Here is a 26,066-nt window from a genome sequence, read left to right as displayed (position 1 = left end):
GTATGTCACCATGCGGAGTGCCAGCAGCTGAACCACAGCAATCCCTTGAACCTGTGTGAGGCCTGTGACCGCAAGTTCCACGGCACCATGCACTTCGATGGGCACATCCGCTTCGACCTGCCCCCCCAAGGTGAGAGCTGGGGGCAGCGGGGGCTGGGGCCTGGTGAACATGACCCTCCTCCCCTGTGGGGCACTGCCAGCGATGGTGCTCCCGCCTCAGCGAGCCCCGTCCCTTGGGCTCCTCCTCCCCGCTGTGGGGATTGCCCTGTTCTCATCCCGGGGGCCTGTTCCCAAGGGCTCAGCCTCCCCAAATCCTCCCCTCTGGAGCCCCCCCACGCCAGATGCCCCTCAGCAGGGCATCTCGCCGGCAGAGCACCAGGCAGGCAGGGGAACGGATCCTCATGGATGGCGCGGCCTGTCAGCGGAGGGAGCAGTGATGGGCCTGTTGGCAGAGGGGTTTGCTGCCACCGGAGGCCGCAGGAGAGGCTTCCCCAGGTGGCTGCAAAGGCCCCAGTCTCCCGGCCCTCGAGCTGCTGGGCAGAGGTGCTGAGCCTCGATCTGTGCCCAGGGCCTGATGGGGCTCGGTCTCCTGGGTGACTCGTCCATCTTTCCTGGTTGCAGGTTCCATTCTGGCCCGGAACGTATCCACGCGCTCATGCCCCCCACGCACCAGCCCTGCCTCCGACGTGGAGGAGGAGGACGAAGGGCTAGTGGATGGGAAAGGGTGAGTATGTTCATGTGAAGGGCTAGGGGAGGTGCTTCCATCTCCTTGGCAGCAGACAAGATGTGGAGCGGGGCCCAGGGGGCAGCGGGACGCCGGGGCAGCGGGTTCCTGGGGCAGTGGGACGCCGGGGCTCAGGGGGCAGTGGGATGCCAGGGCAGCGGGTTCCTGGGGCAGCGGGACGCTGGGGTCCAGAGGACAGCTGCACTTAAGAATCAAGACACAAGGTCTAAGGCTGCAGGGTATGTTCTGGGTGCGCCGATGCCACTCCAGGGCCGGGGCCTTGTCTGAAAGACTGAACGAGACACTGTAGAGCACTGGCTTGCTCTGTGCAGGGGGTCACTGTGCGTGTGGTGGGGGATGGGGCTCTCTGACCGCCATCACTCTTGCCAGGCCCAGGCTGTGTGCCAGGTGATCCCTGTAACCATGTGTTTGTGCCGTGCAGGGACAAGAAGAGCTCGGCGCTGAAGCTCCCCAAGAAGAAAGCCCGGCGCAGACACACGGATGTAAGGAGCCCAGCGTCGTCTCTTGCCTTGTGCCTCACGGGGCCCTGGCAGCTGGCTCTGGGCGTGGAACCAGAGCCTTGGAGCAAGTGTCTTGTGCTGGGACTGGGGGGCCTCGCTTGGCTGCTGCCCAGAGCCGTTTGGGATGCCGTGAGGTCCGGCGCTCAGCAGCTCTGGTTTGAAGGGCAGCAGGGGAGCCTAGCCTGCCCGCTGCAGTCTGTCTGTCTGTCCCAGCTCCTCACAGAGGCCAGAGCGTGGGTGACCCCACCAGTGACAGGCCCCATCCCCAATTCGAGCGAGGAATCCATCCCCGGCTTCCTGCTGGAGCGGCTCTCGCTGCGTAGCTCGGCCTGTGCCAACCGTGCCGTCTGCAGGGTGCGGGCGAGCGGGACCCCCCCTGGAGTGGGTTCCCAGCCAGCTCTGGCACGGCTGTGCAAGGAGACAGGCCGGGACTTGGGAGGGGGCCAGGGAGTTGCCCAGATTCGGGGGGGTGATGGTCAGGTAGGTGGAAGTCGGGGGCGTCGACCCTGCAGGGTGTAGAGCTGCTTGGGCAATGGCTGGGCTAACTCCTGCCCCCTCCTGCAGGACCCCAGTAAAGAGTGCTTCACCCTGAAGTTCGACTTGAACGTGGACATAGAAACAGAGATCGTCCCGGCCATGAAGAAGAAGTCCCTGGGGTGAGTCGTGGCCACCTAGCTAGACACTGGCTGGGACCCTGGGACTGCTCTGGGGTGTGACTCCAGGTGCCGTGCGGAGACCCGGGATCCCGGCATGGTCAGCTGTGGACTCTAACCCCGATCCAGGAGCTGATATGCCCTTGGCACTGCCCAGTGCTCCTCGCCTCCCCCAAGCTCCCTGCACGCTTTGGCCCCTTGCCCTGGCTTCCCTGGGCTCAGGTGGATGCTGCTGACTAGTGAGAGCATAGGTGACCTGCCAGGGCCCGCTGGCTCACCCTGCACTGAAGCACTGGAGGGGCCCCAGGACCGGCACTGCCCATCGTGGTGCTTTGCTGGGGAGTGTCCTGGAGCTGCATCAGGGACTTGTCACCCACTGTGCCTGTCTGGGGTGCCCAGGAGACTGCTGTGTTTGACTCTGCCTCGCACTCGTGGAGAAACCTGCTCCGTGCCCCCTTCTGTTCCCCACGGGCGTCACCTCTCAGAGCCATCTCCACAGTCCCCTCTCCCGGGAGCAGTGACGGGTTACCCTGCAGAGTCCCCTGCCAGCTTCTCCTCCCATGTGTCCGTGGCTCTCGCCAGCTGCCGAGGCTGAGTAGCTGCTGGCCAGAGCCGGGAGCGGTGCCCGCCCCAGCCACCAGCTAAGCGTGTTTGGCCCAGGCCTGCTCGCGGGCAGGTTGCTTTGGGGAGAGCGTCGCGGAGCTCCCAGGCCAGCAGGGTGGCAAGTGGCGGCAGCAGCAGGAGCCCTGTACGTGTCCCCAGCGCTGCCCGCCGAGCTCCTGCCCAGCGCAGTGTGCCCGGCCAGCGTTCCTGTTCCGAATGGGCGCGGGACTCTCTTCCCTGAGCCCAGCCCCTGGCAGGGAGGAACTTGTGCCGACGTCTCTTTCTCTGCCCCCCAGGGAGGTGCTGCTGCCGGTGTTCGAGAGGAAAGGCATCGAGCTGGCGAAGGTGGATATTTATCTGGATCAGTCCAACACGCCTCTGTCACTCAGCTTCGAAGCGTACCGCTTCGGGGGACACTACCTGAGGGTGAAAGGTGCGTCCCGTCCGGCCCCGCGTGTCCCATGGCTCGGCGGGAGCGGGGATGACCCCAGCGCAGAGCCCACGTGCTGCAGGAAGTGGCTCTGGGGGGATGTTCAGCTGCTGCCCTCTAGGCTCTAGGTCTGTGGTGTCCCGGGCTGCATAGGGAATGGGGTTTGGGACCTTCCCCTCTCGGGACGCAAGTGCCCATTCAGCCCAGGTCAGGGCTGGCGTGGTTCAAATCCAGCCTCTGCCCAGGGGGCGAGAGAAGGACTCAGTGTGCTGAGCTCCCTTGGGCCAGCGCGGGCAGCCTTTCCAGCCTGCAGGGTGGGGGGTGGCTGAGTTTGCGCCTGGGGGAGGGGGCCAGGCCTCGCTCAAAGTGGCTCCCAGCTGCACGTCCCATTCCATATCCCCGGGGGGAGCCAGGGGAGGAAGGCAGGGCCCCATGTTATTCCTGCAGTGTCCAGCAGGGGTCACCATCTGAGCAATGCAGCAGTGTCCGCACCTGGAGAGGATGAAGCCCCCCTCGGGTGCACTCTGCGTGTGTGGCAGCGAGGGCGAGGCTGAGCTGTGCCCGGCGGGCTCCTGTCGGCGGCGTGGGCAATTGGGTCGGGGCTGGGCATGCTGGCTTCAGGCTAGCGGACCTGGGACAGACCTGGGCTTCCTCCAGCCCTGGGGAGGTAGGAGTGTCTGCCACGCCCAGCCATGGTGGAGACCCGCTGGGACTGGGCAGCCATTGCAGTCTGCAGAGCTGTGTGCCCAGGGTGTGCGCGTCTGGCCCGTCCCACGGACGCTGGGTGAGTCATGCTGCCCTTGGGCCAGGAGCCACGGGGCTCGCGCCGCTACCCATAGCAATCGCTTGGGTGCTGAGGCTAGTGCCTGTCGGCTGACCCCCTGCCCTGCACTCCCTCACAGCCAAACCCGGCGATGAGCTCAAGGTGGAGCAGGCCGTGAAAGACTTCAAATCGCTGAGTCTGCCCATCATGCGCTCCTCAGGCTCCGCCTCCACCTTCCTCTTCACCCCCACCGGGGAGAGACCGGACCAGCCGCCCTTCCGCCGGGAGAGCATGGACATCCTGGTGAGTTGGGAGGGAATGCCAGCGTGGCACCCGGGCGGCAGCGGGGCTGGGGGCTCAGCAGAGCTGTTGGGACCTGGGTAGGGTGGGGAGGTGACTATGGTGGCCCCATACCAAGCATTTTGCTGAGACAAATCCATCCGATGTACTGAGCAGCGGGCAGCTGAATTCTAGGAGCTGACGCTGCAGGCAGTGCTCACCTCTCTGTGGACGATGTGGCTTCTCTGGAGAGCAGTTTGGTTCTTGCTGTGAAACACCGGAGTGGCCCAGCCCGCAGCTCGGAGAGGCGGGTGCTCGGCAGGTCATCGCGGTGGGCCCTCTGTGTCCCCGTTCCCCCCTGGGGCCCGGGGTGCTGTCTCCTCTCTGCTGAACCTTGAGCACTGTGGCTGGGTCTCAGGGATGTCTCTCCCTATCAGGGAGCAAACCGATAAGATCAAGATAGAGACAATAAATGGAGCTGTTGATGGGCAATTGTTTGTTTGGCAAGCAAAGGTTTCAGCTTATCCAAAGCCCTCTGCCTGATAAGGGGAATCTCAGTCAACAAACAGCTCCTCCATCCAGCAATCAGCAGCATTTGTCCCCCACCTGCCTGGCCCCCGGCGCTGCATGTGGACTGGGGAGAGCTGGCCCTGCCCGGCACAGGGAAAGGCCCAGGGTTCCAGATGGAGCTGGGCTGGAAATGGTTCTCCCCTCCCAGAAGAATTTGAGATTTCAGAAAAGGTTCCCATTGCGAATGGCGGGGAGCCGAACGTGGCTGTGGCTCCTGTCAGTGGAAATGGTTTCCTAGGGTTTTGACCTTTTTCATTTTTTGAACACTTTAAAAATTCTGAATGAACTTGCATTTTGAAACGGGACGTCAGTTTGAACTGAAAACCAGAACTTTTCATTTTGAAAACATAGGAACAGGATGTTTCAGCAATTTCAAAACCTTGTCAACTCATCAAACCCAGCCCGATCCAGGAAATTCAGCTTCTTCTGGGGAAAAACTCCCGCCCAGCTGTAATTCTAGGTGTGTGCTGCTCAGGCACCACTTACCTGGGCTCACACCTGCTCAGGTGGATCTGCCATGTCTGCTCAGGCTGCCTGAGGCTCCCGTGGATCAGCTCATGGTTTCCAGGGTGCAGACACCTCCATAATATCGGCTTGTTTTCCAGCCATTAACAGACCCTACTGCATCTGTGCCTACTGAGCCCTGAAATGCGGCTGCCTCTGGGCTGGGATACAGCAGTAACACTATGCAAGAGATTCCTGCTGGGGCAGGATAATTGCTCCAGCCGACAGCCATGGGTTTGGGTTTGGGTTTATGTGAGGTGCTTGGGACTTCTGCTAGGAATATGGGGTAGAGCTGGGCTGGAACAGCTTCCTCTCCCTGCAGCCCCGAGAGGCAAGTGCCCAAGCTACTGCCAGAGTTACAGTCTCAGGAGGAACCAGGCTGCTGAGCGAAGGGTCTGCTGAGAGGAGCTGTGGGGCCTGGGGCAGGCGCCTGTACCTGTTCCCCCTGCGGTGTCTGGGGCGCTGCTGGGGAGCGGCTGAGGGGAGCCAGTGGGAGTGCCAGCGGGGGTTCCCAAGTCCCGAGGGTGAGGGCAGGCCTGGGAGTGGGGCGGGCGGAACACCAAGAGCCGGGGCACTGGGCAGCGAGGAGCCAGCCCGGCTCAGCCGTGGCATTAACCCAGGCCTGGGGTTTCCCCCTCAGCCTGCTGGCGTTTGCCAACCGAGGAGGAAGCGTGTGTCTGTGGCCACATCCCCCAAGATGCTGCAGCTGGGCTGGGCTCTGCCTGCTGGCTCGCCTGGGGCCCATGCGTGTCGGAAGGGGCCCATGTGGCACCGTGTGGTGGTGGTGCTGCGGCACACAGCAGTCCAGGCCGGCCCCATTGGTCAGTGGGTCTTCCCAGCACAGCCTCCGTGGGGGGAGCACCTGGGAGGGCTCAGGGGAGAGTCGGATGAGATGGGGGTGGGGACCCAGTCCCAGCCATTCTTCCTGGCCACACTGAGACCTGTGTGTGTGTGTGTGTGTGTGATTTCTGCCAGGTGTGAGTGTGACTCGGTGACGGGGACATGTCTGACTGGACTCTGTGTGCCAGCCCAGCCGGCTGTGTGCCTGGTGTCCCCCGGGGCATGGGGGTTCAGGCCTCTGGGGCAGCCCCCACGCTGGCTCTCCCAGTCCCTGCCCAAAGCAAACCCCCTGGCTAGTGCCACCTCCTCTGGGAAGCCTGCACCTGGGAGCAGCGATAGGTGCATGCTGGCTGGGGAGTGGGGGAGGAGCCATGAGTGACAGGAATGGGATGCAGGCTGAAGGGGCTATGGAGAAGAGGGTTTGTCAGTTCACAAGCAGCTAATACCGGCAGGTAGCAGGCCAGGCACGTGCCCCTCTGGGGTGTTATTGACACGAGTCACATGGAGCAGGGAGAGGGGCCTGTACTAAGTAAAGGGAGGGACCTCTGGGCAGAGTGTCCCGGAGGGGCTGGGAGTGGGGCATGGCAGCCCAGCCTGCCCCTTCCAGTGCAGCCCAAGCCAGCAGGGAGTGACAGGAAGGGGCTGCCTTCAGCCTGCCACGAGAGGTGGTCTTGGCTCTGTGTGCAGCCCCAACCGCGCTCCGGCAGGGCCCCTGGTCAGCAGGCTCTATGGAGAAATTGGGCAGTGAGCTCCCAGGGCTGCGTGTAGAGGAATGAGAGAACATACGATGGAGTAAATGGGCCCAGATAGTCAAAGGAGGTAACATAACCCAGTCACTGTCCAACATGAAACAGTGTTAACCAAGGTCGCCGTTTGGTATCCGGAGAGCTCAGCTGCTTGCTCCACTGGCAAAACCCCCAGTGAACAGCCTTTAGCCCTTGTTAAAGATACAGAAGGGAAAAGAGGTAAAGCATTCAACTTGCTAAGTGTTAAATAAAACTGTCATTGTGAAGACACCCCTTGCTCCCTGTCCCGTTAGCTGGCGAGCTTTTAAAGGAAGCCCCATCTGGCAGTCTCTCCGATGGCAGTACAGAGGGGATGACCTTTAGTTGAGATGGGCTGGAGCCGTCACTGCTGTTAAAGTCTGATCCCATTTCCTAAAAGACAAACCCGCGAAAGGGGAGAGAAAAGCCCAGCGAAGAGACAAAACGCGGCTTCTGGCTCTGGTGCTGATTCGCACTCACAGCCTGGCTGCTGGAAAACAACAGGTCCAGCCCACGGCCTCATCTCCCACTCCAAGCCCAGGCAAACTTGTACCAGGCTCAGGCTCAGGCTGTTCAGGGCATTGCTCTTACTTGCTTCTCTGGTCCCAGGTTTACTGCGGGGGTGCCACACGTCGTCTTGGCTGACTAAGCCAGACTCTTATTACACAGAAGGAAAAAGAAGAGGGACAGAAAGAACCAAAGTAAGGTGGGAAGGAACAGAACACACAAGGGTGGGGGGTGGGAACGACCGTCTCAAATCCCAGCAGGTATTTGGGATTGTGTGGGAGCCAGTGGAGGTGGTGATGACATCTGGGTCCCTCTCTGGACTGGCCTGGCCAAGTCATTTCTCGGGATTAGGATGACACAGACGAGGGTGTTGTGGGAGAGCTCGTGGTCCCAGGAGGTGGCGGCAGGGTTAGCTCACTGCAGTGGGTGTCCGCAGACAGCTCCTTGGGCTAATCCCCCCCGCCCCCAAGTCTTCCTTTTCTTTGAAGAGCTCCAGAAGGGAGGGGTGGGCGGACTAGCCCATCCCCTCACTATGGTGGTCACCAGCTCGGTCTCCTTCCCAGCACACCACCAGGCATGATTGGAACACAGCCCTGGAGTTCCACCAGCCGACTAATTCAGCCCTTGTCTCCCTTTTCCCATCAACATGTGTTACAGATTATTGTGCCCTCTTGGGAACTTTCACTCCCTTTTTACAGCTGAGCTGCAATGAGGTTAAATTGATAGGCCCAGTTATTACCAAACCTCTCCCCGTGGCCGGGCCGGGCCCCCTCCAGGGGAATGTAGTGGAAGTTGGGGTTGGTCCTGCGTTGAGCAGGGGGTTGCACTAGATACCTCCTGAGGTCCCTTCCAACCCCGAGATTCTCTGATTCTAAGGTTTCAGAGTAGCAGCCTGTCACGGAGTGTGGGGGAGTCAGGGCCCTGCACCCCTCTTCCTGGGATTCACCGTGACTCTCAGCCAGCCAGTAAAACAGAAGGTTTATTAGATGACAGGAACACAGTCCCAAGCAGAGCGTGTAGGTACAACCAGAACCCCTCAATCAAGTCCTTCTGGGGGGTTTAGGGAGCTTAGACCCCAGCTTGGGGTTCCCTGCGTTGCACCACCCAGCCCAAACTGAAACCAAACCAAAACTCCTCCAGCAGCTTTCTCCCCCCCTCCCCTCTGCTCCTCCTCTCCTTTGTCCAGTCTCCGGGCCAGAAGGTGTCACTTCTCCCAACTCCCTTCCTGGCTCAGGTTACAGCTCAGGTAGCTTCCTTCAAGGGAAGTCCCCCATCCCCAATGCAACCCCCCTGCAACATTCCCAGGTCAAATCTGCCCCACTCCCTGCTCCGTCACACAGCCGTGTTAGTCTGTATCCGTAAAAAGAACAGGAGTACTTGTGGCACCTTAGAGACTAACAAATTTATTAGAGCATAAGCTTTCGTGGGCTAAAACCCACTTCTTTGGATGCATATAATGGAACATATATTGAGGAGATATATATACACATACAGAGAGCATGAAAAGTTGGGAGTTGTCTTACCAACTCTGAGAGGCCAATTAAGTAAGAGAAAAAAAACTTTTGAAGTGATAATCAAGATAGCCCAGTACAGACAGTTTGATAAGAAGTGTGAGAATACTTACAAGGGGAGATAGATTCAATGTTTGTAATGGCTCAGCCATTCCCAGTCCTTATTCAGTCCTAAGTTGATTGTATCTAGTTTGCATATCAATTCCAGCTCAGCAGTCTGTTTTTGAAGTTTTTCTGTTGTAAGATAGCCACCCGCAGGTCTGTCATTGAATGACCAGACAGGTTAAAGTGTTCTCCTACTGGTTTTTGAATGTTATGATTCCTGATGTCAGATTTGTGTCCATTAATTCTTTTGCGTAGAGACTGTCCGGTTTGGCCAATGTACATGGCAGAGGGGCATTGCTGGCACATGATGGCATATATCACATTGGTAGATGTGCAGGTGAACAAGCCCCTTTTGGCATGGCTGATGTGATTAGGTCCTATGATGATGTCACTTGAATAGATATGTGGACAGAGTTGGCATCGGGCTTTGTTGCAAGGATAGGTTCCTGGGTTAGTGTTTTTGCTGTATGGTGTGCGGTTGCTGGTGAGTATTTGCTTTAGGTTGGGGGGTTGTCTGTAAGCGAGGACTGGTCTGTCTCCCAAGATCTGTGAGAGTGAGGGATCATCTTTCAGGATAGGTTGTAGATCTTTGATGATGCGCTGGAGAGGTTTTAGTTGGGGGCTGAAGGTGACAGCTAGTGGTGTTCTGTTATTTTCTTTGTTGGGCCTGTCTTGTAGGAGGTGACTTCTGGGTACTCGTCTGGCTCTGTCAATCTGTTTTTTCACTTCAGCAGGTGGGTATTGTAGTTTTAAGAATGCTTGATCGAGATCTTGTAGGTGCTTGTCTGTATCTGAGGGATTGGAGCAAATGCAGTTGTATCTTAGAGCTTGGCTGTAGGCAATGGATCGTGTGGTGTGTCCTGGATGGAAGCTGGAGGCATGTAGGTAAGTATAGCGGTCAGTAGGTTTCCGGTGCAGGGTGGTATTTATGTGACCATCGCTTATTAGCAAAGTGGTGTCCAGGAAATGGACCGCTTGTGTGGATTGATCTAGGCTGAGGTTGATGGTGGGATGGAAATTATTGAAATCATGGTGGAATTCCTCAAGGGCTTCTTTTCCATGGGTCCAGATGATGAAGATGGCATCAATGTAGCGCAAGTAGAGTAGGGGCGTTAGGGGACGAGAGCTAAGGAAGCGTTGTTCTAAGTCAGCCATAAAAATGTTGGCATACTGTGGGGCCATGTGGGTACCCATAGCAGTGCCGCTGACTTGAAGGTATATATTGTCCCCAAATATGAAATAGTTGTGGGTGAGGACAAAGTCACAAAGTTCAGCCACCAGGTTAGCTGTGACATTATCGGGGATACTGTTCCTGATAGCTTGTAGTCCATCTTTGTGTGGAATATTGGTGTAGAGGGCTTCTACATCCATAGTGGCCAGGATGGTGTTTTCTGGAAGATCACTGATGGATTGTAGTTTCCTCAGGAAGTCAGTGGTGTCTCGAAGATAGCTGGGAGTGCTGGTAGCGTAGGGCCTGAGGAGAGAGTCCACATAGCCAGACAATCCTGATGTTAGGGTGCCAATGCCTGAGATGATGGGGCATCCAGGATTTCCAGGTTTATGGATCTAGGGTAGCAAATAGAATACCCCTGGTCGGGGTTCTAGGCATGTGTCTGTACAGATTTGTTCCTGTACTTTGTCAGGGAGTTTTTTTAGCAGATGGTGTAGTTTCTTTAGGTAATCCTCAGTGGGATCAGAGGATAATGGCCTGTAGAATGTGGTGTTAGAGAGCTGTCTAGCACCCTCTTGGTCATATTCCAATTTATTCATGATGACGACAGCACCTCCTTTGTCAGCCTTTTTGATTATGATGTCAGAGTTGTTTCTGAGGCTGTAGATGGCGTTGTGTTCAGCATGGCTGAGGTTATGGGGCAAGTGATGTTGCTTTTCCACAATTTCAGCCTTTGCATGTTGACGGAAGCAATCTATTTAGAAGTCCAGTCTGTTGTTTCGACCGTCCGGAGGAGTCCATGCAGAATCCTTCTTTTTGTCGTGCTGGTAGGGAGGATTCTGTGCGTTAGTATGCTGTTCAGAGGTATGTTGGAAATATTCTTTGAGTCGGAGACGTCGAAAGTAGGATTCTAGGTCACCACAGAACTGTATCATGTTTGTGGGTCTGGAGGGACAAAAGGAGAGGCCCCGAGATAGGACAGACTCTTCTGCTGGGCTAAGAGTATAGCTGGAAAGATTAACAATATTGTTGGGTGGGGTAAGGGAGCTACTGTTATGGCTCCTTGTGACATGTAGCAGTTTAGATAGTTTAGTGTCCTTTTTCCTTTGTAGAGAGGCAAAGTTTGTCTTGTAAATGGCTTGTCTAGATTCTAAGTTCACCCTGCAGGGTAATGCGCTGTCACTCGGCACCTTTCATCACCCCAACCGTTACTGCGGGCTGGGCTCAGCTTATCTGCATGGCTCATGGCATACAGCCCCATAAACCTGTGTGCAGCTACACAAACCTCTGTGTGTGCAGCCCCACAAACCTGTGTGCGCAGCTACACAAACCTCTGTGTGTGTGTATGTGCAACCACAAAAACCTGTGTGTGCAGCTACACAAACCTCTGTGTGTGGGTGTGTGCAGCCACATAAAGCTGAGCGTGCACTGCCGGGGCAGTTCCCTGCCGCAGGTGTGCCACGTGCTAGATAAGCTTAGCTCCCTTTGGCCTCGCTGGGGCTGCTGGGGGCCTGTGCTGCGTCTTCTCCCTAGTGGGTGTGCCCCTGAGTCTTGAGTCCCTGCAGCGACTTGACACAGATCAGGGCAAACAGGAACTGGCTTTCCAGGTCTCTGCCCTGCTTTCCCAACGTTGGGTTCGGTATCAAAGGTGAGCTGCACCTGTGGAGCTGTATTCCCAGCCCTTCGCCCTGGCAGGCGAGATCTCTGCGCAGAAGGCTTGCTGCTGTCCACCCGCGAGCAAGCATGCCCCAGCCAGGTGCTGCCCCTCCGTTCCCAGACACAAGCGGCTGGTTGGTTGCTGCTGCGGGGGACGTGGATTCAGCCTGAAGATGTTTCTGCAGCTTGTTTTTGGAAAACACCTTGCTCCCAGGCAAGCCCTGCGTGTGTGAGCCAGGAGCCGCTCGTGTTGTCCCGAGCCATCAGTCTGTGGGCACAACGCCAGGGCTCTCCTGCCCCTCCCTGCGGGGCCAGGCGGCAGCAGGAGCAAAACGCCCTCACACCTAACTCCGTGTTGAGCCCTCCGCCCCAGACTCGGTTCACTCCCAAGGCCAGGACCAGCTGCCCTGCCCGTGTCAGCCCCCTGCTGACCCCTCAACCCAGGGAGCTGGCTGTGTGCCCAGGGTTCGTGGCTGCAAGGATCCAGTACTACAATGCTCAGCTGGGGGAGGCTCACCTCCCAAAGCCGATGGCCAGGCCACATCCCGCCCGGCATCGCCAGGCGCTGGCGGGACAAGAGGGGGCCGTGCCGGAACGTCGCCAGAGCAAAGCCACTAACAAGAGCCCCAGGCCAGGCCGGAGGGTGAAGATGCAAGGGCCGGAGCCAGTGCGCTGCTGGACAGCTGGAGGCCACCTGGGACTGGAGGCCCCGGGATGCGTGGAGAGAGTGAGTGACCTCCTTGTGGCATGGCAAGTCGCTGTGCAACCCTGGGCGGGCAGCAGAGTCCCTCCCCCTTCGCCGGGTGCCTGGGGGAGCATGGATCCCCTGCAAGAGCCAGCGGCCAGTCGCTGACATGGGACACATGGGAGATGATAGGCAGAGGTCACATCCCAAATGAGGTTGTGCAGGGAGCTCACTGCTCCCCGAGTCCGCACCGAGCTCCCTGCAGGCCCCCCACCCCATGCCGCCTTGCTGGGGCTCCCCCTGCCTCTGCTGCATCCTCATCGTCTGCCCTTGCCCCTGCCACGTCACTGGCGCTCCCCTCGCACCTGGCAGGGAATGTGCTTGGGCGGGGGGCAGAGCACTGGGTAGAGGGGAGCAGGCTGCCCAGTGCTGGGGGGCGGCGGGCGGCTGCCCCAGTGACAGACCTGTGCACTGGCAAGCAGCAGCCCTTCCTGATCCCTGGGTGAGGGGGTGGGGTTTGGATCTTAGTTCCTGTGTGTGCCAGTCATATGCACCATGGGGTTTCCGCCAGCGGGCGGCCGGATGGACAGGGTGCCTCGGCGTGTCCAGCTTGTCCCGAAGGCTGGGAAATTCCAGCGGGGGCTGCTCCCCGCATGCTGCCCAGGTGTAGCTCTCCACCTTCCTCTCACAGTCCTTGCAGTAGCTGAGAAGCTGCTAGGCCAAGAGTGCTGCGGTCATGGGGGCGCCCCGGCCTGGCTGCCCAGGGGCCATTCTAGAGCAAGACAGGACAGAGCTGTGACTGCAGGCCCAGGCCTGTACCTCGCTCACTGGGCGGCTGCTCTCCCTGCAGCAGAGGCTTCTCCTGCCAGGCAGGTGTCCCTCCCCTGGCTCGCAGGCTGATTGACGGGGTGTGGCTGTCAGATGCAGCCCCAGCCCCTGCAGTGCATGCTCGGAGCGGGCGGGGGGGGGGGTGCTTTCTGCGTGGGGTCGGGCTGTTGGTGAGACTCGCGCTGTGGACCTGAGGCTGGATCATTTGCCCTTCAGGGCCTCTCCCATTCTGCCTCAGTGCTCAGGAGGGAGCCCTGGTCCCCGGAGGGGATTATCTCCTGTGCTGCCCGGCCCTCTGCGTGGACTGGGCTGCCCCCGCCCCACTCCGCTGGGCATGAAGGAAAAGCCCCTGAGCATCAGCATGGCCCTTGGCTGGCTCATGGCCGGGAAGAGCTGGCCCCCCCTGTGTTCTGGGAGTGAGAGGGACGTGGCCGTCCTGTCTGTGTGCCCCATGGACGTGGGCTTCCAGGTGAGTGGCCGGGGCAGCAGGTGGGCAGGGAGCTGCTGCTGGGTATCTGCTTGGATTTCAGAAGAGGGTACAGGGATCCCAGCGGAGAGCCAGATGCAGAAGCAGCGGGAACCCTGCCCTGTGCTCAGGGCCTGCCAGGAGGGAGGGTGGGCTCCTGGGTAAGGCACAGGAGTGGGACTCAGCACATCTGGGTTACTTAGTCTCTAAGGTCTTTGGGGCAGGATCTCTGTGTGTACCGCACCTGCGCCAGCCTTAGCACAAAACAAACAATTCTTCCTCAGCTCCCCAGCGGGGTTGTGGTGATGGGGCCGGCTGAGGATAGCGTGTGCATGTCTGCCCCAGGAAGGGGAGGAAATGCAGCCAGCTGTCGTCTTTGCCCCCCAGAGACCCTGCAGGAGCCTGGCTGTGGCGTAGCGGCAGGGCTCTGCTGAGCGGTGCCCCTTGCTGGGCGTGTATTGGCCAGGCACACGCAGGGCTGGCTGCAGTGGCACATAACAGGGAGAGCCGCCTCAATGGGCAGGGCCATGGTTTGAATGCCCCGAGACGGGGGTTAGCCCGTGTGCAGAGCTCTGCCCTGGGTCTGCGTTTACAATTGCTGCTGTGTGAGGGGCGGATCTAGGGCTTGGCTGGGCCTGTGTCTGAGTGAGGGGCAATGGGAGTGTGGCCGGGGCACACAGCAGGGCTTGTGCAGTTACCACAGATGGGCAGCCTGGCCCCAGGGATGAACTGACCCCCACCTCCCAGCATCAGACGTACCAGGGCTGGCCCGGCAGGGACTGCAGGGAGCTGGGCGCTGCAAGAAACCAGCAGAGGGGTGGGCGGACGGTGGCTTTGCAGGGGGAGTTGGAGGAGGATAGAGACGCCTGTGTACTTGGGGGAGCTGCAGGTCTAGCTTGGGGGTCCAGCTGCTGGAAGGGAGGTGGCTGGGACCAGAAGGAGCCTGAAGTGCACTGGGTTGATCTGAGCTGGCTGAGGCTGCCCAGCTGGGCTTCATGTCTGACCACTCACCTGGCCCTGTGTCTAACACCTGGCCTGCAGCCTGCCAGAGCGTTGCCATCTCCGCGGTGCTGTGCCCGGGGAGTGACGGCGAGCTCTGGGTATCTCCCTCGGGCCCGGAAGGCAGCTGGGAGTCTGGTGCCCCAGTCAGTGCTTCGCTGTCAGCTGTTGCTCTGCACTCGGAGGGGCAGACGAGCTGTCACAGATGCAGGGAGCTGAGCCCTCTGGGGAGCTCAGCTCATGGCTGCCTTGGGGCTTTAGGGGAATGCAGAACAGCCCCCCACGCGCCACGCTGCCGGCGTCCCAGTGCTCCTCTGATGAGCAGAAAGCCAAGGCCAGGCTCCAGTCCCTGCCATGCTCTGCAAGCGCTGCTGAGGTGCAGTGCCCCCCTTCCCAGGGAGCGTGGGGTGCAGCGCCCAGTCTCAGCGCTGGCTGCCTCGCCAGGGAGGAGAGCCTACGACAACAGACTAGACCAGGGTGTTCACACAGCCAGCCATCTGGAGCCACCTTCCCCACGTGCCCACTCCAGCTCCAGCCCCTGGGACCTGGTTCCAGGGGACTGGGCACCCACAGCTCCCCGTGCAGCCATCGGGCACGCCACCTGCAGGCCCCAGGCAGCTCGAGTTGGGCTGCTCAAAACAGAGCTGCCAGAGGCTCCTGGAAACGTGGCCCAGGGCCTGTACGAGTGTTTGACTCCTCGGACGTAGGCCAGGAGCAGCCGGTGTGTGAGCAAACGCATGGAACGGACACAGCCCACCTGAGCTCCACTGGGGGGGGATGTACACATGTGCCCCCACACCTGCGCCCTCTGTGCGCACACACATGTGCCCCCGGCCGTGTGCGCGTAGGCTCCTGCCTGCTCTGCTGCTGAGCGAGGGAACCAGGAGCAGACAAGGGGAAAGAGGCCAGGTCTGTCTGGGCGGATGGGGTGTGCGCTGCACAGGAGGCAGGCCCTGCTGTCCACCCCAGTGTGGCATTCAAAGGGTCTGAAGGATGAGGAACCAGCTGAGCTTTCAGGGGTCGAGGGCCGATTTCCAGCTGAGCTCACCCGCTGTGTAGCCAGGTCCTGCAGCTGGGGGCATTGGAAAGCCAGGCTGAGCGTGGGGAAGGGAGCCAGCTGAGACTCCCCGGCCTGGCCGCTGCCTGGCATCCTGGGCTGGCCCCAGGCAGTTTCCTTGGGGATAATCTCTAGGAGTTGATAGCCAGGATGGAGCCTTGCTTGAGACAGACAGGCCCTGGCAGCTCTTTTCTGGCTAATGATTGCTCAGGGCTGGTCTGAGCTAACTCCAGCTTTGCGAGGCAGGCTGAGAATGCACTGGGGGGGTCTCCTAGCACCTCTGTCCTATGCCTGCAGATGGCTGCAGGCCCTGGCTTTCCAGGAGTGCTGCGCCAGAGGAATGTCTCATTGCCGGGGCATCGCAAACTCCCCACTCAGCAATGCAATGGCTCCTGGAGGCTCTTTGCATACTGTTGACACAAGAGCAGCCCTCCCCCTCTCCCCACTCAGCCAGAGCCATGGGCCTGGGCATTCAGAGCTCCCTGGGCTGGCTCCCCCTCGCCGCTCTCTGGCCTGCCGAGCTGCAGCTGCTGCTCTGCAAGGAGCTCGGTGTCTTTGTCCTGCATGCGAGACCCTTGGGATGAGCGCGGGGTTGCTCCAGACAAGGTGAGGGGCTGCTCGCTCCATGTCCGAGGGGTCTCGGAGCTGTGAGGGGCTTGGAGGGCCGAGCTTCGCACTGGCTGACCGCGCAGACCTGAGCCCATCTGCTCACCCATCCCTTGCTCCGCTTTGTGAGCAGTCTCGCTGCCCGCCAGTTCCACCCAGTCCTTTCCCACCGCCTCATGGCAGCAGAGCTCTGGGGCTGGCTTTCTTCTCTGGCCCAATTCTCTGCCTGTCGGGCTGGCCGGTGGGCGACTGGGTTCCTGCTAGCGAATGCAGCTCCTGCAGGCTCTGGTCACGTGTAGCCAGTGTCCCAGGGCACTGGGCTGCAGCTGCAACCCCCTTCCCAGAGCCCTTGGGATCATGTCAGCCCTGCTGTCTCGGGGCTGGTGGGCTCTGAGCACCGTCAGCCAGGGTGTCGCTCGGGCGGCGCCTGGACGGCACAGGATCCTGCTGCAGCCGTCCTGCTCCAAGCCTAGCAAGGCCCTGCTGTGGGTTGGGGAGGGATTGGGGCAGCCCTGGGGCTTTGTGCACTGCGCCCTCTGCCTGGCAGGCTGAGCTGCCGCCCGCCTCCTTCACCTGCTGCTGGGGGGTTCCTGGCTGCCCAAGGTGTGGGCAGCACGGGGCTGTTTGTGTGATCTCAAGGCGGCGTCTCTCTCTGATTGGAATTCCAGGCCCCGGGGCGGAAGCGGAAGAACATGAACGAGTTTCTGGGCGATTCCAGCATCCCAGGCCAGGACCCCCTGCAGCACTTCAGCTGCTCCCTGCCCAGCAATGGCATCGATACGTGGAAGAATCGGGCCGCCAGTCGCTTCAGTGGCTTCTTTGGCTCCGGCGCTAGCACCGGCCCCTTCGGACGGGTACGTCAGCGGCTCGGCACCAGGCTCGGGCCTGTCCCTGCTCCCAGGGGCTCTTGGGCTCCCAAATTTCTGCTGTTGACTGGAATTAGGAGCAGCGCCTCCCGCATGGGCTCTGCGGGCTGCCATGGGGGGTTCTTCGCCCAGGGAGGAGTTCCTGGGCGCCAGGTTCTGCAGGGCAGAGCCGTGGGCTGTTGGGGGGATGCCGCTGACCACTCCTGTGCAGGTGTTGGCCTGTGTCCACGCACTTTGCTGGGCGCTGGGTTAGTTTGCAGCAGGAGGTCAGAGGTTGCTGAAGTTGGCAGAAATGGGCCTAACCCAGGCGTCCTTGCCAGTGTCCAGAGCTGGCGGCAGGCACCACCTGGACAAGCCGCTTGGCGGGATTCTTTGGCTGCTCTCAGCCCAGCTAAGGAGACCTGTGCAGAGCGGGAGCAGCCTGGCTTTGGAAAGGGGGCGGAGTGGGGTCCGGAGCCCACCAGGAACTGCTCTGAGAGCTCGCTGCTGCTGGATGCAGGCAGACAGGCTGCTGCTGAGCCAGGCAGAGCTGGGGAGGGAGTGGCAACCGCCCGTCTGCCTCGGCTCCCCGTGCCCTTTGTCCTCTCTGTGCCCTTCCGCCCCAGGGCTGGATTGAGGACGCTCCCACAGGTGCCCACTGTGAGTCACTCAGGCCTTCTGCAGGGGCCTGCCGCTGCCTGGCCTGGGGCTCCTTGCCGAGCGTCCTGGCACGCGGCCCAGTAATGGCCGAGGGCCGGGAATCCCCTGCGCAGCGCGCCGCCCGCTAGCCTCCGTTCCCGCCTGGCCCGGCGGGCGCTGGGCTGGCGCAGGCTCTCAGCCCCTCGGGGGGACGGATTCTCTGAGCGGGAAGCTGGGGCTGTGAGCTCCTGAGCGGGCAGCGCTGGCAATGGGAGAGGGACCCTCCGATTGGAAGAAACCCCCTCGCCCACCGCTGTGCTCCTGTCCGCTAGGAGATGGACAAGATGGAGCAGCTGGAGAGCAAGCTGCACAGCTATAGCATCTTCGGCCTCCCCAAGCTCCCCCAGCAGCTCCGCTTCGACCAGGACTCCTGGGAGGAAGAGGAGGATGACACCAGCCTGTGCCTGGAAGACAGCTGGCAGGAGATCACCGAGGGCACGGAGGTAATGCTGGGCTGTGGGGAGGGGGCTCTGGCTGGTGCAGAACATCCCTGCTGGGGGCCTGGGGTGAGATTTCCCAGAGCAACTCTCACACAGCCACACTGCTCCTGTTACCCCCCCACGACCCCCCCATGGGCTGCTGGCCAGGGCCCACTGCTCCTGTTACCCCCCACGCCCCCCCATGGGCTGCTGGCCGGGGCCCACTGCTCCTGTTACCCCCCACGCCTCCCCATGGGCTGCTGGCCAGGGCCCACTGCTCCTGTTACCCCCCACGCCTCCCCATGGGCTGCTGGCCAGGGCCCACTGCTCCTGATACCCTCCCCCGCCCCCCCATGGGCTGCTGGCCGGGGCCCACTGCTCCTCTTACCCCCCACGCCCCCCCATGGGCTGCTGGCCAGGGCCCACTGCTCCTGATACCCCCCCGCCCCCCCATGGGCTGCTGGCCGGGGCCCACTGCTCCTCTTACCCCCCACGCCCCCCCATGGGCTGCTGGCCGGGGCCCACTGCTCCTGTTACCCCCCACGCCCCCCCATGGGCTGCTGGCCGGGGCCCACTGCTCCTCTTACCCCCCACGCCCCCCCATGGGCTGCTGGCCGGGGCCCACTGCTCCTCTTACCCCCCACGCCCCCCCATGGGCTGCTGGCCGGGGCCCACTGCTCCTCTTACCCCCCACGCCCCCCCATGGGCTGCTGGCCGGGGCCCACTGCTCCTATACACTCCCAGGTGGCCAGGCAGCGGGGGGCTGGATCTCCCCCCAAACACATTTCAGGGCCTTGGCCTCTTTCCCCCATCTGGGATGTTGCCCTGTGGGACTGGGATTCCACTGGGCCCATGAGACGGGGCCTCTCCTCGCATCCTGGCTGCTCGTGCGTGGGAGACGATTGCAGGCCGGAGGCTCGCTCCCTGTCCGTCCTGCTCTTGGTGGGAACATCGCACTGTGTCGAGGGGTCTCAGCACCCCGGCCCCCACAGCCCCATGGCGCTGACCCTTCTGCCCTTCTCCAGGCCCTGACGCGCCGGCAGTGCCACCAGCAGGAGGCCGTCTGGGAGCTGCTGCACACAGAAGCCACCTATATCCGGAAGCTGAAAGTGATCACGGACGTGAGTCTGCCCTGCCCGCCCTGGGGTCCTGGGAACGGGCAGAGCCAGGCTTCTGCCAGGTCCTTGTGGGGGGCACGACGGGTGTTAGGCCAGTGACTCCTGGAGGGCAGGAGACTGTGACGTGCCCTTCTGGGGCAGAGGGCTGAGCCAGGGCGGTTAGTTTATTCTGTGCGCTGCGCTCACCAGTGCAGCATCTGAGAGCCCCTGGCTGGCTGGGTCTGAGCCGTGCCCGGCTGTCGGCTTGCAGCCACAGCCCGGAGCTGGGCTGGGTCTGACTGGCGTCCGTCCCGGCCTGCGCGCCATGCAGCCTCCGGCCCCCAGTGGGGAGGGACACCCTGGCGGGGCATGGGCGTGCGCGGAGGGAGGGTCGGACGTGCATGCTCTGCACTGCCCGCTCTCTGCTCTCTTTGCAGCTCTTCCTCTGCTGCCTGCTGAACCTGCAGGAATCAGGGCTGCTGTGTGAGGTAAGGGCCCAGCTACCCGTGGGGGCCTCGCAGGCAGAAGCCAGCCCCAGCCTCTGCCCCTCCCTCTGGGCCAGTGAGGGCCCCCAGGCGGCCGGGAGGAGCTCCCTGGGCGGCCCCGCCCCATGATGGGAGGAGCTCCCTGGGCAGCCCCACCCTGCTGTCGGACTGGGGCTGAGCCCTAGGGTGGAAAGTGTCATGTGGCGAGGATGGGAGGCTCCCGGGGCTGCAGCAGAGACACAGGGACCCCCCTGCCCGTTAATGGGAGGAATTGGCCCTCTGGACCCTGAACCAGCAGCTTTGCTCGAGCTAATGGACAGTCCTGGAGCTGCGCTTGTCGCCTGGCCTCACACCCACCGTGGGAGCGGGGCGACGGCGTGCCCAGCGCCTCGTGCAGCGAGCCCGTCTCCGCTTGGCAGGGCAATGCGGGCTGTGCTGCTCTGAGCAGCCGTCTCACCCTCCGGGTCAGGGGATCCCAGTGCTGACACGGGGATCCCAGCGCCACTGTCTGGCAAACCCTGCCTCTGCGGCCAGGGCATCCCCAGAGCCCCACTGCACCCTTTGCTGTGCTTGCAGGTGGAAGCTGAGCGTCTGTTCAGCAACATCCAGGAGATTATCCAGCTGCACCGGGCCCTGTGGAGCGGCATCATGGCCCCTGTCCTGGAGAAGGCCAGGAAGACCAAGGCGCTGCTGGACCCTGTGGACTTCCTAAAGGGATTCAAAATGGTGGGTGTGAGAGCCCAGGTGCCGCTCGCTCTGCCACGGCTGCGCCTGGCGGGGAGACGCGCTGGGCTCTGACTGGCCCTCTGGCTTGCCTTGCAGTTTGGCTCCCTCTTCAAGCCCTACGTCCAGTACTGCATGGAGGAGGAGGGCTGCATGGAGTACATGCGCACGCTGCTGCGGGACAACGACCTCTTCCGGCTCTACGTGACGGTAAGGCCTGGAGCCAGGCGCACGCCTCGCGGCGAGACCAGGCCGCCCCCCCCGTCGCTAACCCACCCGTGTCTCTGCTTCCAGTGGGCAGAGAAGCACAAGCAGTGCAACCGCCTGAAGCTCAGCGACATGCTGGTGAAGCCGCACCAGCGCCTCACCAAGTACCCGCTGCTGCTCAAGTCGGTGCTGAAGAAAACGGATGACCCTTGCACCCGGGACGCCATCATCACCATGGTAACCTGCCAGGGAGCGCGGGGGGATGGGCCATGCCTCCCCGGCCAAGTCAGCGGCAGAGGGCATGCAGCCTGTGTCACTGCCGTGCCTTGGTGCTGGCAGCGGGCTCCCGTGTGCCCTTTCCCCAGGGCCGGGGTGGACGCTGCACAACGTGTGAATTTGCCCAAGCAGCCGGGTCCCCATTCTGCAGCCAGTGCTGACTGTGCCTGGCAGGGTCGTCCAGACTCTGCCTCCTGCCTCCGCAGGGCTCCTCGTCAAGCCTGCTGGACCAGGGCATGGGGCACAGGGTATGGGGCAGGGCTCCTCGTCACACCTGCTGCGCCAGGGGCTTCCAGCCACCAGTTTCCCCTAGGCACCTCTGACCGTTCCCCTTGTGACAGATCAATTCCGTGGAGCGGTTTATCAACCATGTGAACTCGCGGATGCGCCAGCGGCAGGAGCAGCAGAGGCTGGTGGCCATCCTCAGCCGGATTGACTCCTACGAAGTGGTGGACAGCAGCACGGAGGAGGTGGATAAGGTATGGGCTGTGTGGGCAGGGGGCGTGCGGGCCGGGCTGGCCCCAGCCCCACACCCCCTGACTGCGTCCTTTCTCTCTTGCTGGCAGCTCCTAAAGGAGTTCCTGCACCTGGACCTGACGGCCCCCATCCCAGGCACCTCCCCTGAGGACACGCGGCAGCTCCTCCTGGAGGGGAGCTTGAAAATGAAGGAAGGTAAAGACAGCAAGGTGAGCAGTGCAGCCTGAGCGGAGCTCCCAAGCAGCCCCTGGGACCGGCCTGGCAATTACCTCAGCCAGGGCTTCCTTTGCCTGACGAGCTGCGGGTGGAGGGTGCAGCAGGTGTCCGTCCTCGCCCCGCAGCCTACCCTGGCTCTGCTCGCGTCCCCGCCCAGGAGCAGGCTGGCCCTGGGAACCGCCCTCTGTGGGCACGGCTCGGTAACAGGACTCCCGGCGGCTCCCCTGCCCCGGCGCCTGGCTGCTCGGCAGGATCCCATGGGCCTGTGCTCTCGCCCTCCCCAGATGGACGTTTACTGCTTCCTCTTCACGGACCTGTTCCTCATCACCAAGCCGGTGAAGAAGGCCGAGCGCACCAAGGTCATCCGGCAGCCCCTGCTCGTGGACAAGATCATCTGCCGGGAGCTCAAGGACCCCGGTGAGCACGCAGGGCTGGGATCCGAGAGCTGGGCATTGGCTGTGCAGAGCCCCTGGGCTCCTCTCCTCAGAGCCTGCCCCACGGCCCCTCCTCTCCCCTAGGCCCTCGCAGCCCCTTCGAGTTGGAGGAGCTTCCTCTCCCTATCCTTCCCCTGCCCTGAATCTTGCTCCCAGCTGGCAGACTGAGGCGGCCAAGGCACAGGGCTCTCCCTGCGTCCCTACAGGGACTGACCCCCAAGTGCTCCCAGCCCCAGGGACCCCAGGGCCTCTGTGGCACCCACAGTGTGGGGAGCGAATGGCTCGGCTCCTGCCCTTCGTGTCCGGGCTGTTACAGGCTGGGGGTCACCGGATGGGACAGTCACCCTCCTCCTCAGGGGAATCACCCAGGGTTTCCCTCAGCACCATTAGCCTCCACCTCTGCGCCCTGCCCTCCTGCAGCGTGACAGCACCGACGCCCCGGGGGCTCTGGCGCCGACAGATGCTGCAGCGTGATTTGTCCCTGGGCCCTAGGCCCCTTCTGACTACGCATGGCCGAGCCCTGAGCCCCTGCTCACTCTGCAGCTCTGGTGCCATCCCAGCCTTGTCTGGAGAACTGGCGTGTCTCCTTGCTTCCCTGCGCTGGACACTCACCGTGTCTGCGGGAACTCGCCCAGGCCGGTGGGAGGTGCTTTAGCTCATGTTTGGTCCCCCTTGCAGGCTCCTTCCTCCTGATCTATCTCAACGAGCTTCGCAGTGCCGTGGGAGCCTACACCTTCCAGGCCAGCGGGCAGTCCCTGTGCCGCGGCTGGATCGAGGCACTGTACAATGCACAGGTGAGTCTGGAGCAAACAGGCCTTGGGATCCAGTGTCTGAGCTGAGCCACTGCAGCATCCCTGACCTGAGAGGCTGTGGGCGTTTCATCTGGTGCAGGCACCAGCGTGGGGTTTCCAACAGCAGCTCGGAGCACGTGCCCGTCTCTGAGATGGGGCCAGACAAAGGCCTGCCCTGTGCAGAGCCGCAGAGCGACTGGGTGCACACGGGACACAGGCAGCCCGACCACTGCCAAGGTGTCACCTCTCTGCCCCCAGGGTGACATCGTCCCCAGGAGCATTCGAAGTGCCGTCACTCCCGGGCGTCCGTTATCTTGCTGTAATCTCACCGCTAGGATCAGTGCCACATGTAGTCGTGCCCTGCAGGGAATCTCCCTTCCCCACCCCGGGGCTGCCAATGGCAGTGCTACGTCTCTGCTCCTCAGCCCGCAGACCCGTGTGGGCGAGGGCAGCATGTCTCAGGCTGTGTGCATGCCGCAGGGAACCGGGCCCACTGCCAGGGCAGTGCCAGGTGCGCACACAGCCCCTGATCTGGTCTGGGATGGGGATCGGCGCCCCATCTGGGAGCTGTCCTGTCCTGACAGCTGTGGGTTGGGGACGGCCATGTTCTCCTGTTCCTAAGCTGTGTCCTGCCCCTTCCCCACAGAACCTCCTGCAGCGGCTGCGTCTCCAGGAGCGGCAGCGTAGCCAGCGGCAGCATCTGCAGAGCCTGGAGGAGGGAGAGGATGGGGAGAGCGGGGCCTCGGCAGCCAGCTCGCCCACCATCCTGCGCAGGAGCAGCAACAGCCTGGACTCCCAGCAATGGTACAACACCTCCCCACCCCCCACCCCAGGACTCAAGGGCCGCTCGCAGTGCGGGACAGGGGAGACTGTCCAGCCGGCAGATGCAGCGTGCCAGGCACTGTACGGCCCTGCAGGAGAAGCCTGGCACCTCGTGCCATCATGGCTCCAAGCACTCACCATGCCCAATGCTGGCCGCTCCCCTCGCTCCTGCCCTGCTCCAGCGTGCCCCAGCCTGGTGCCAGCCGTCCCTCCCAGCCCCCATCCCTGGCTGACTCTCCCCTTGCTCTTGCAGCCCCTCCGATGGCTCCACGGAGACCATCTCGGTGGTGGTGGTGGATGCCAGCGAGGAGCTCTCCTTCCCGGACTTGGAAGTGGGGCCATTCAGCTCGCAGTCGGACGAGACCTCCATCAGCACCACCGCTTCGTCCACCACCCCAACCCGGGAGCTGTTGGAGGGGGGCGGGGAGCTTGCAGAGACACCCCCCCTGCCCAGCTCCAATTGCCTGATGCTGGATTCCAGCGGCTGCAGATCGGCGTCCATCGACAGCGCCTATGGCACCCTCTCCCCCACCTCCATCCAGGAGTTTGCTGAGGCGCAGCAGCTGGAGCCAGGGGTGGAGGATGGGGGGCCCCCGCACTTGCAGCGTGCCCCCTCGCCCAAGCTGCGCCGCAGGACGCCCGTGCAGCTCCTGCCCTGCAAGGTGAAAGCGCTCAAGTCCAAGTCGGAGGCCAGCCTGCTGCAGCTGATCCCAGCCTCGCCCCCTCTCGCCCAGAGCAAGAGCCTCTGTGACCTCTTCACGGCTCCGGGCCAGGCCACGTTCCTGGCAGGCCCCAGCCAAGGACTTGCACGGCGCGAGGTCCCGGCTGGCTTCCAGAGGACTAGCAGGGCGGGGGCCGGGAGCGGGGAAGCCCGGTCAGACTGCAGGAGCCTCGGCCTGAGCATCTGCAGCAGCAGCAGCGGCTCCTCATCGGAGCTCTCCGAGCCCGAGGAGCTGATGTGTGCCAAGGGCTTTGCTTACCCAGCCGAGAGCAACGCAACGTCCCCTGCTGCGCCTGGGCAGGGAGCTCCCCCAGCAGGGCCTGAGGGGGCATCTGCCCCGTGCCGGGCTCCCAGCACCGCCGTGACTGAGCCCCTGGCCCACCAGACACTGTCAGACCCGCAGGCGGCCCAGCACCGCAAGCTGACACTGGCTCAGCTGTACAGGATCAGGACCACCTTGCTCCTCAACTCCACGCTGACCGCCTCGTAAGTGTCACGGGGCTCGCTCAGGCTAGCCAGGGCGGGTGCGTGGGGGGAGCCACGGGCCTCCTTGCGCAGTCACAAGGACGCTTCCCCTCTCTCAGCCGGGCTGCAGCCAGCTGGCGCCAGCAGCCCGGGGGCTGGGCCGCTGCAGATCTCCCTCACCCACGTGGCAGGGCACGGGCATGGGGCAAAGTCCGGGTTTTCCCATCCATCTCCTTCCCTGAGTGGCAGCCCCATGGCTCAGCATATCTAAGATCAGCTCCCTGCGGTGGGCGGGAGGTGCCCTGGGCTGTGAGCAGCCGGCTAAGAGCGCCTCTGTCTGTCTGCCTGTCTCTTGCAGGGAGGTCTGAGAGCTGCAGGAGGCTCCAGGAGAGGAGCAGTGCTGCCAGTTCCGCCAACCCCTGACGATGGAGCACGAGCGCCCAGGGCCCTGGGAGATGTTAGGCCCCGAAAGCAGCGGCCAGCAGCGTGTCAAGGCTGCGTGTGGGTGGGAGAGAGACAGAGCGCAGGCGTGTGGACAGAGGGACGAGGGGTGCATGTGCCGGTGCATGTCTCTGTGGGGAGTGTGCGCATGTGCGTGTGTGTGTGGGGAGTGTGTGCGTGGGGGGGAGTGTGCACGCGTGTGAGGAGTGTGTGTGCATGAGCGTGTGGGGCGTGCGTGTGCGTCTGTGGGAGTTTGTGCGTGTACGTGTGGGGCGTGTGTGTCTGTGGGAGTTTGTGCGTGTGCGTCTGTGGGAGTGTGGGTGTGTATGGGGCGTGTTGGGGCGTGTGTGCGCGTCTGTGAGACGTGTGTGCGTGTGGGACGTGTGGGGCGTGCGTGTGCATCTGGGAGTTTGTGCGTGTGCGTGGGGAGTGTGTGTGCATGAGCGTGTGGGGCGTGCGTGTGCGTCTGTGGGAGTTTGTGCGTGTGCGTGGGGAGTGTGTGTGCATGAGCGTGTGGGGCGTGCGTGTGCGTCTGTGGGAGTTTGTGCGTGTACGTGTGGGGCGTGTGTGTCTGTGGGAGTTTGTGCGTGTGTGTCTGTGGGAGTGTGGGTGTGTATGGGGCGTGTTGGGGCGTGTGTGCGCGTCTGTGGGAGTTTGTGCGTGTACGTGTGGGGCGTGTGTGTCTGTGGGAGTGTGGGTGTGTATG

General features: G+C 62.2%; 1 protein-coding gene across 1 annotated transcript; it reads left to right on the top strand.

Annotated features, from left to right (window-relative positions):
* PLEKHG5 (pleckstrin homology and RhoGEF domain containing G5) lies at positions 1 to 24,944 on the top strand. Its single transcript, XM_065421154.1, has 20 exons — positions 1 to 130; positions 622 to 724; positions 1,167 to 1,227; positions 1,810 to 1,901; positions 2,798 to 2,955; positions 3,834 to 3,997; positions 16,911 to 17,096; positions 18,059 to 18,229; positions 19,231 to 19,326; positions 19,740 to 19,790; positions 20,364 to 20,513; positions 20,610 to 20,720; positions 20,805 to 20,954; positions 21,335 to 21,472; positions 21,560 to 21,679; positions 21,971 to 22,103; positions 22,799 to 22,914; positions 23,558 to 23,715; positions 23,987 to 24,160; positions 24,215 to 24,944. Exons 1-20 carry the CDS (start codon positions 88 to 90, stop codon positions 24,942 to 24,944), a joined length of 3,105 nt encoding a protein of 1,034 aa, XP_065277226.1. The 5' UTR covers positions 1 to 87.
* The last annotated feature ends 1,122 nt before the right edge of the window (positions 24,945 to 26,066 follow it).

Source organism: Emys orbicularis, chromosome 22 (genome assembly GCF_028017835.1).
Source record: "Emys orbicularis isolate rEmyOrb1 chromosome 22, rEmyOrb1.hap1, whole genome shotgun sequence".
Lineage (NCBI taxonomy): Eukaryota > Metazoa > Chordata > Testudines > Emydidae > Emys > Emys orbicularis.
The sequence above is the reverse complement of the archived record's forward strand: the minus strand, read 5'-3'. Positions and strand labels throughout refer to the sequence as shown.

Excerpts from the sequence above, each read along its gene's own strand:
- PLEKHG5 (XM_065421154.1), top strand. The coding sequence starts at position 88 with ATGCACTTCGATGGGCACATCCGCTTCGACCTGCCCCCCCAAG. Across the intron at positions 2,956-3,833 it reads TGCGTCCCGTCCGGCCCCGC|CCAAACCCGGCGATGAGCTC; the intron begins GTGTCCCATGGC and ends ACTCCCTCACAG. Across the intron at positions 18,230-19,230 it reads AGATCACCGAGGGCACGGAG|GCCCTGACGCGCCGGCAGTG; the intron begins GTAATGCTGGGC and ends GCCCTTCTCCAG.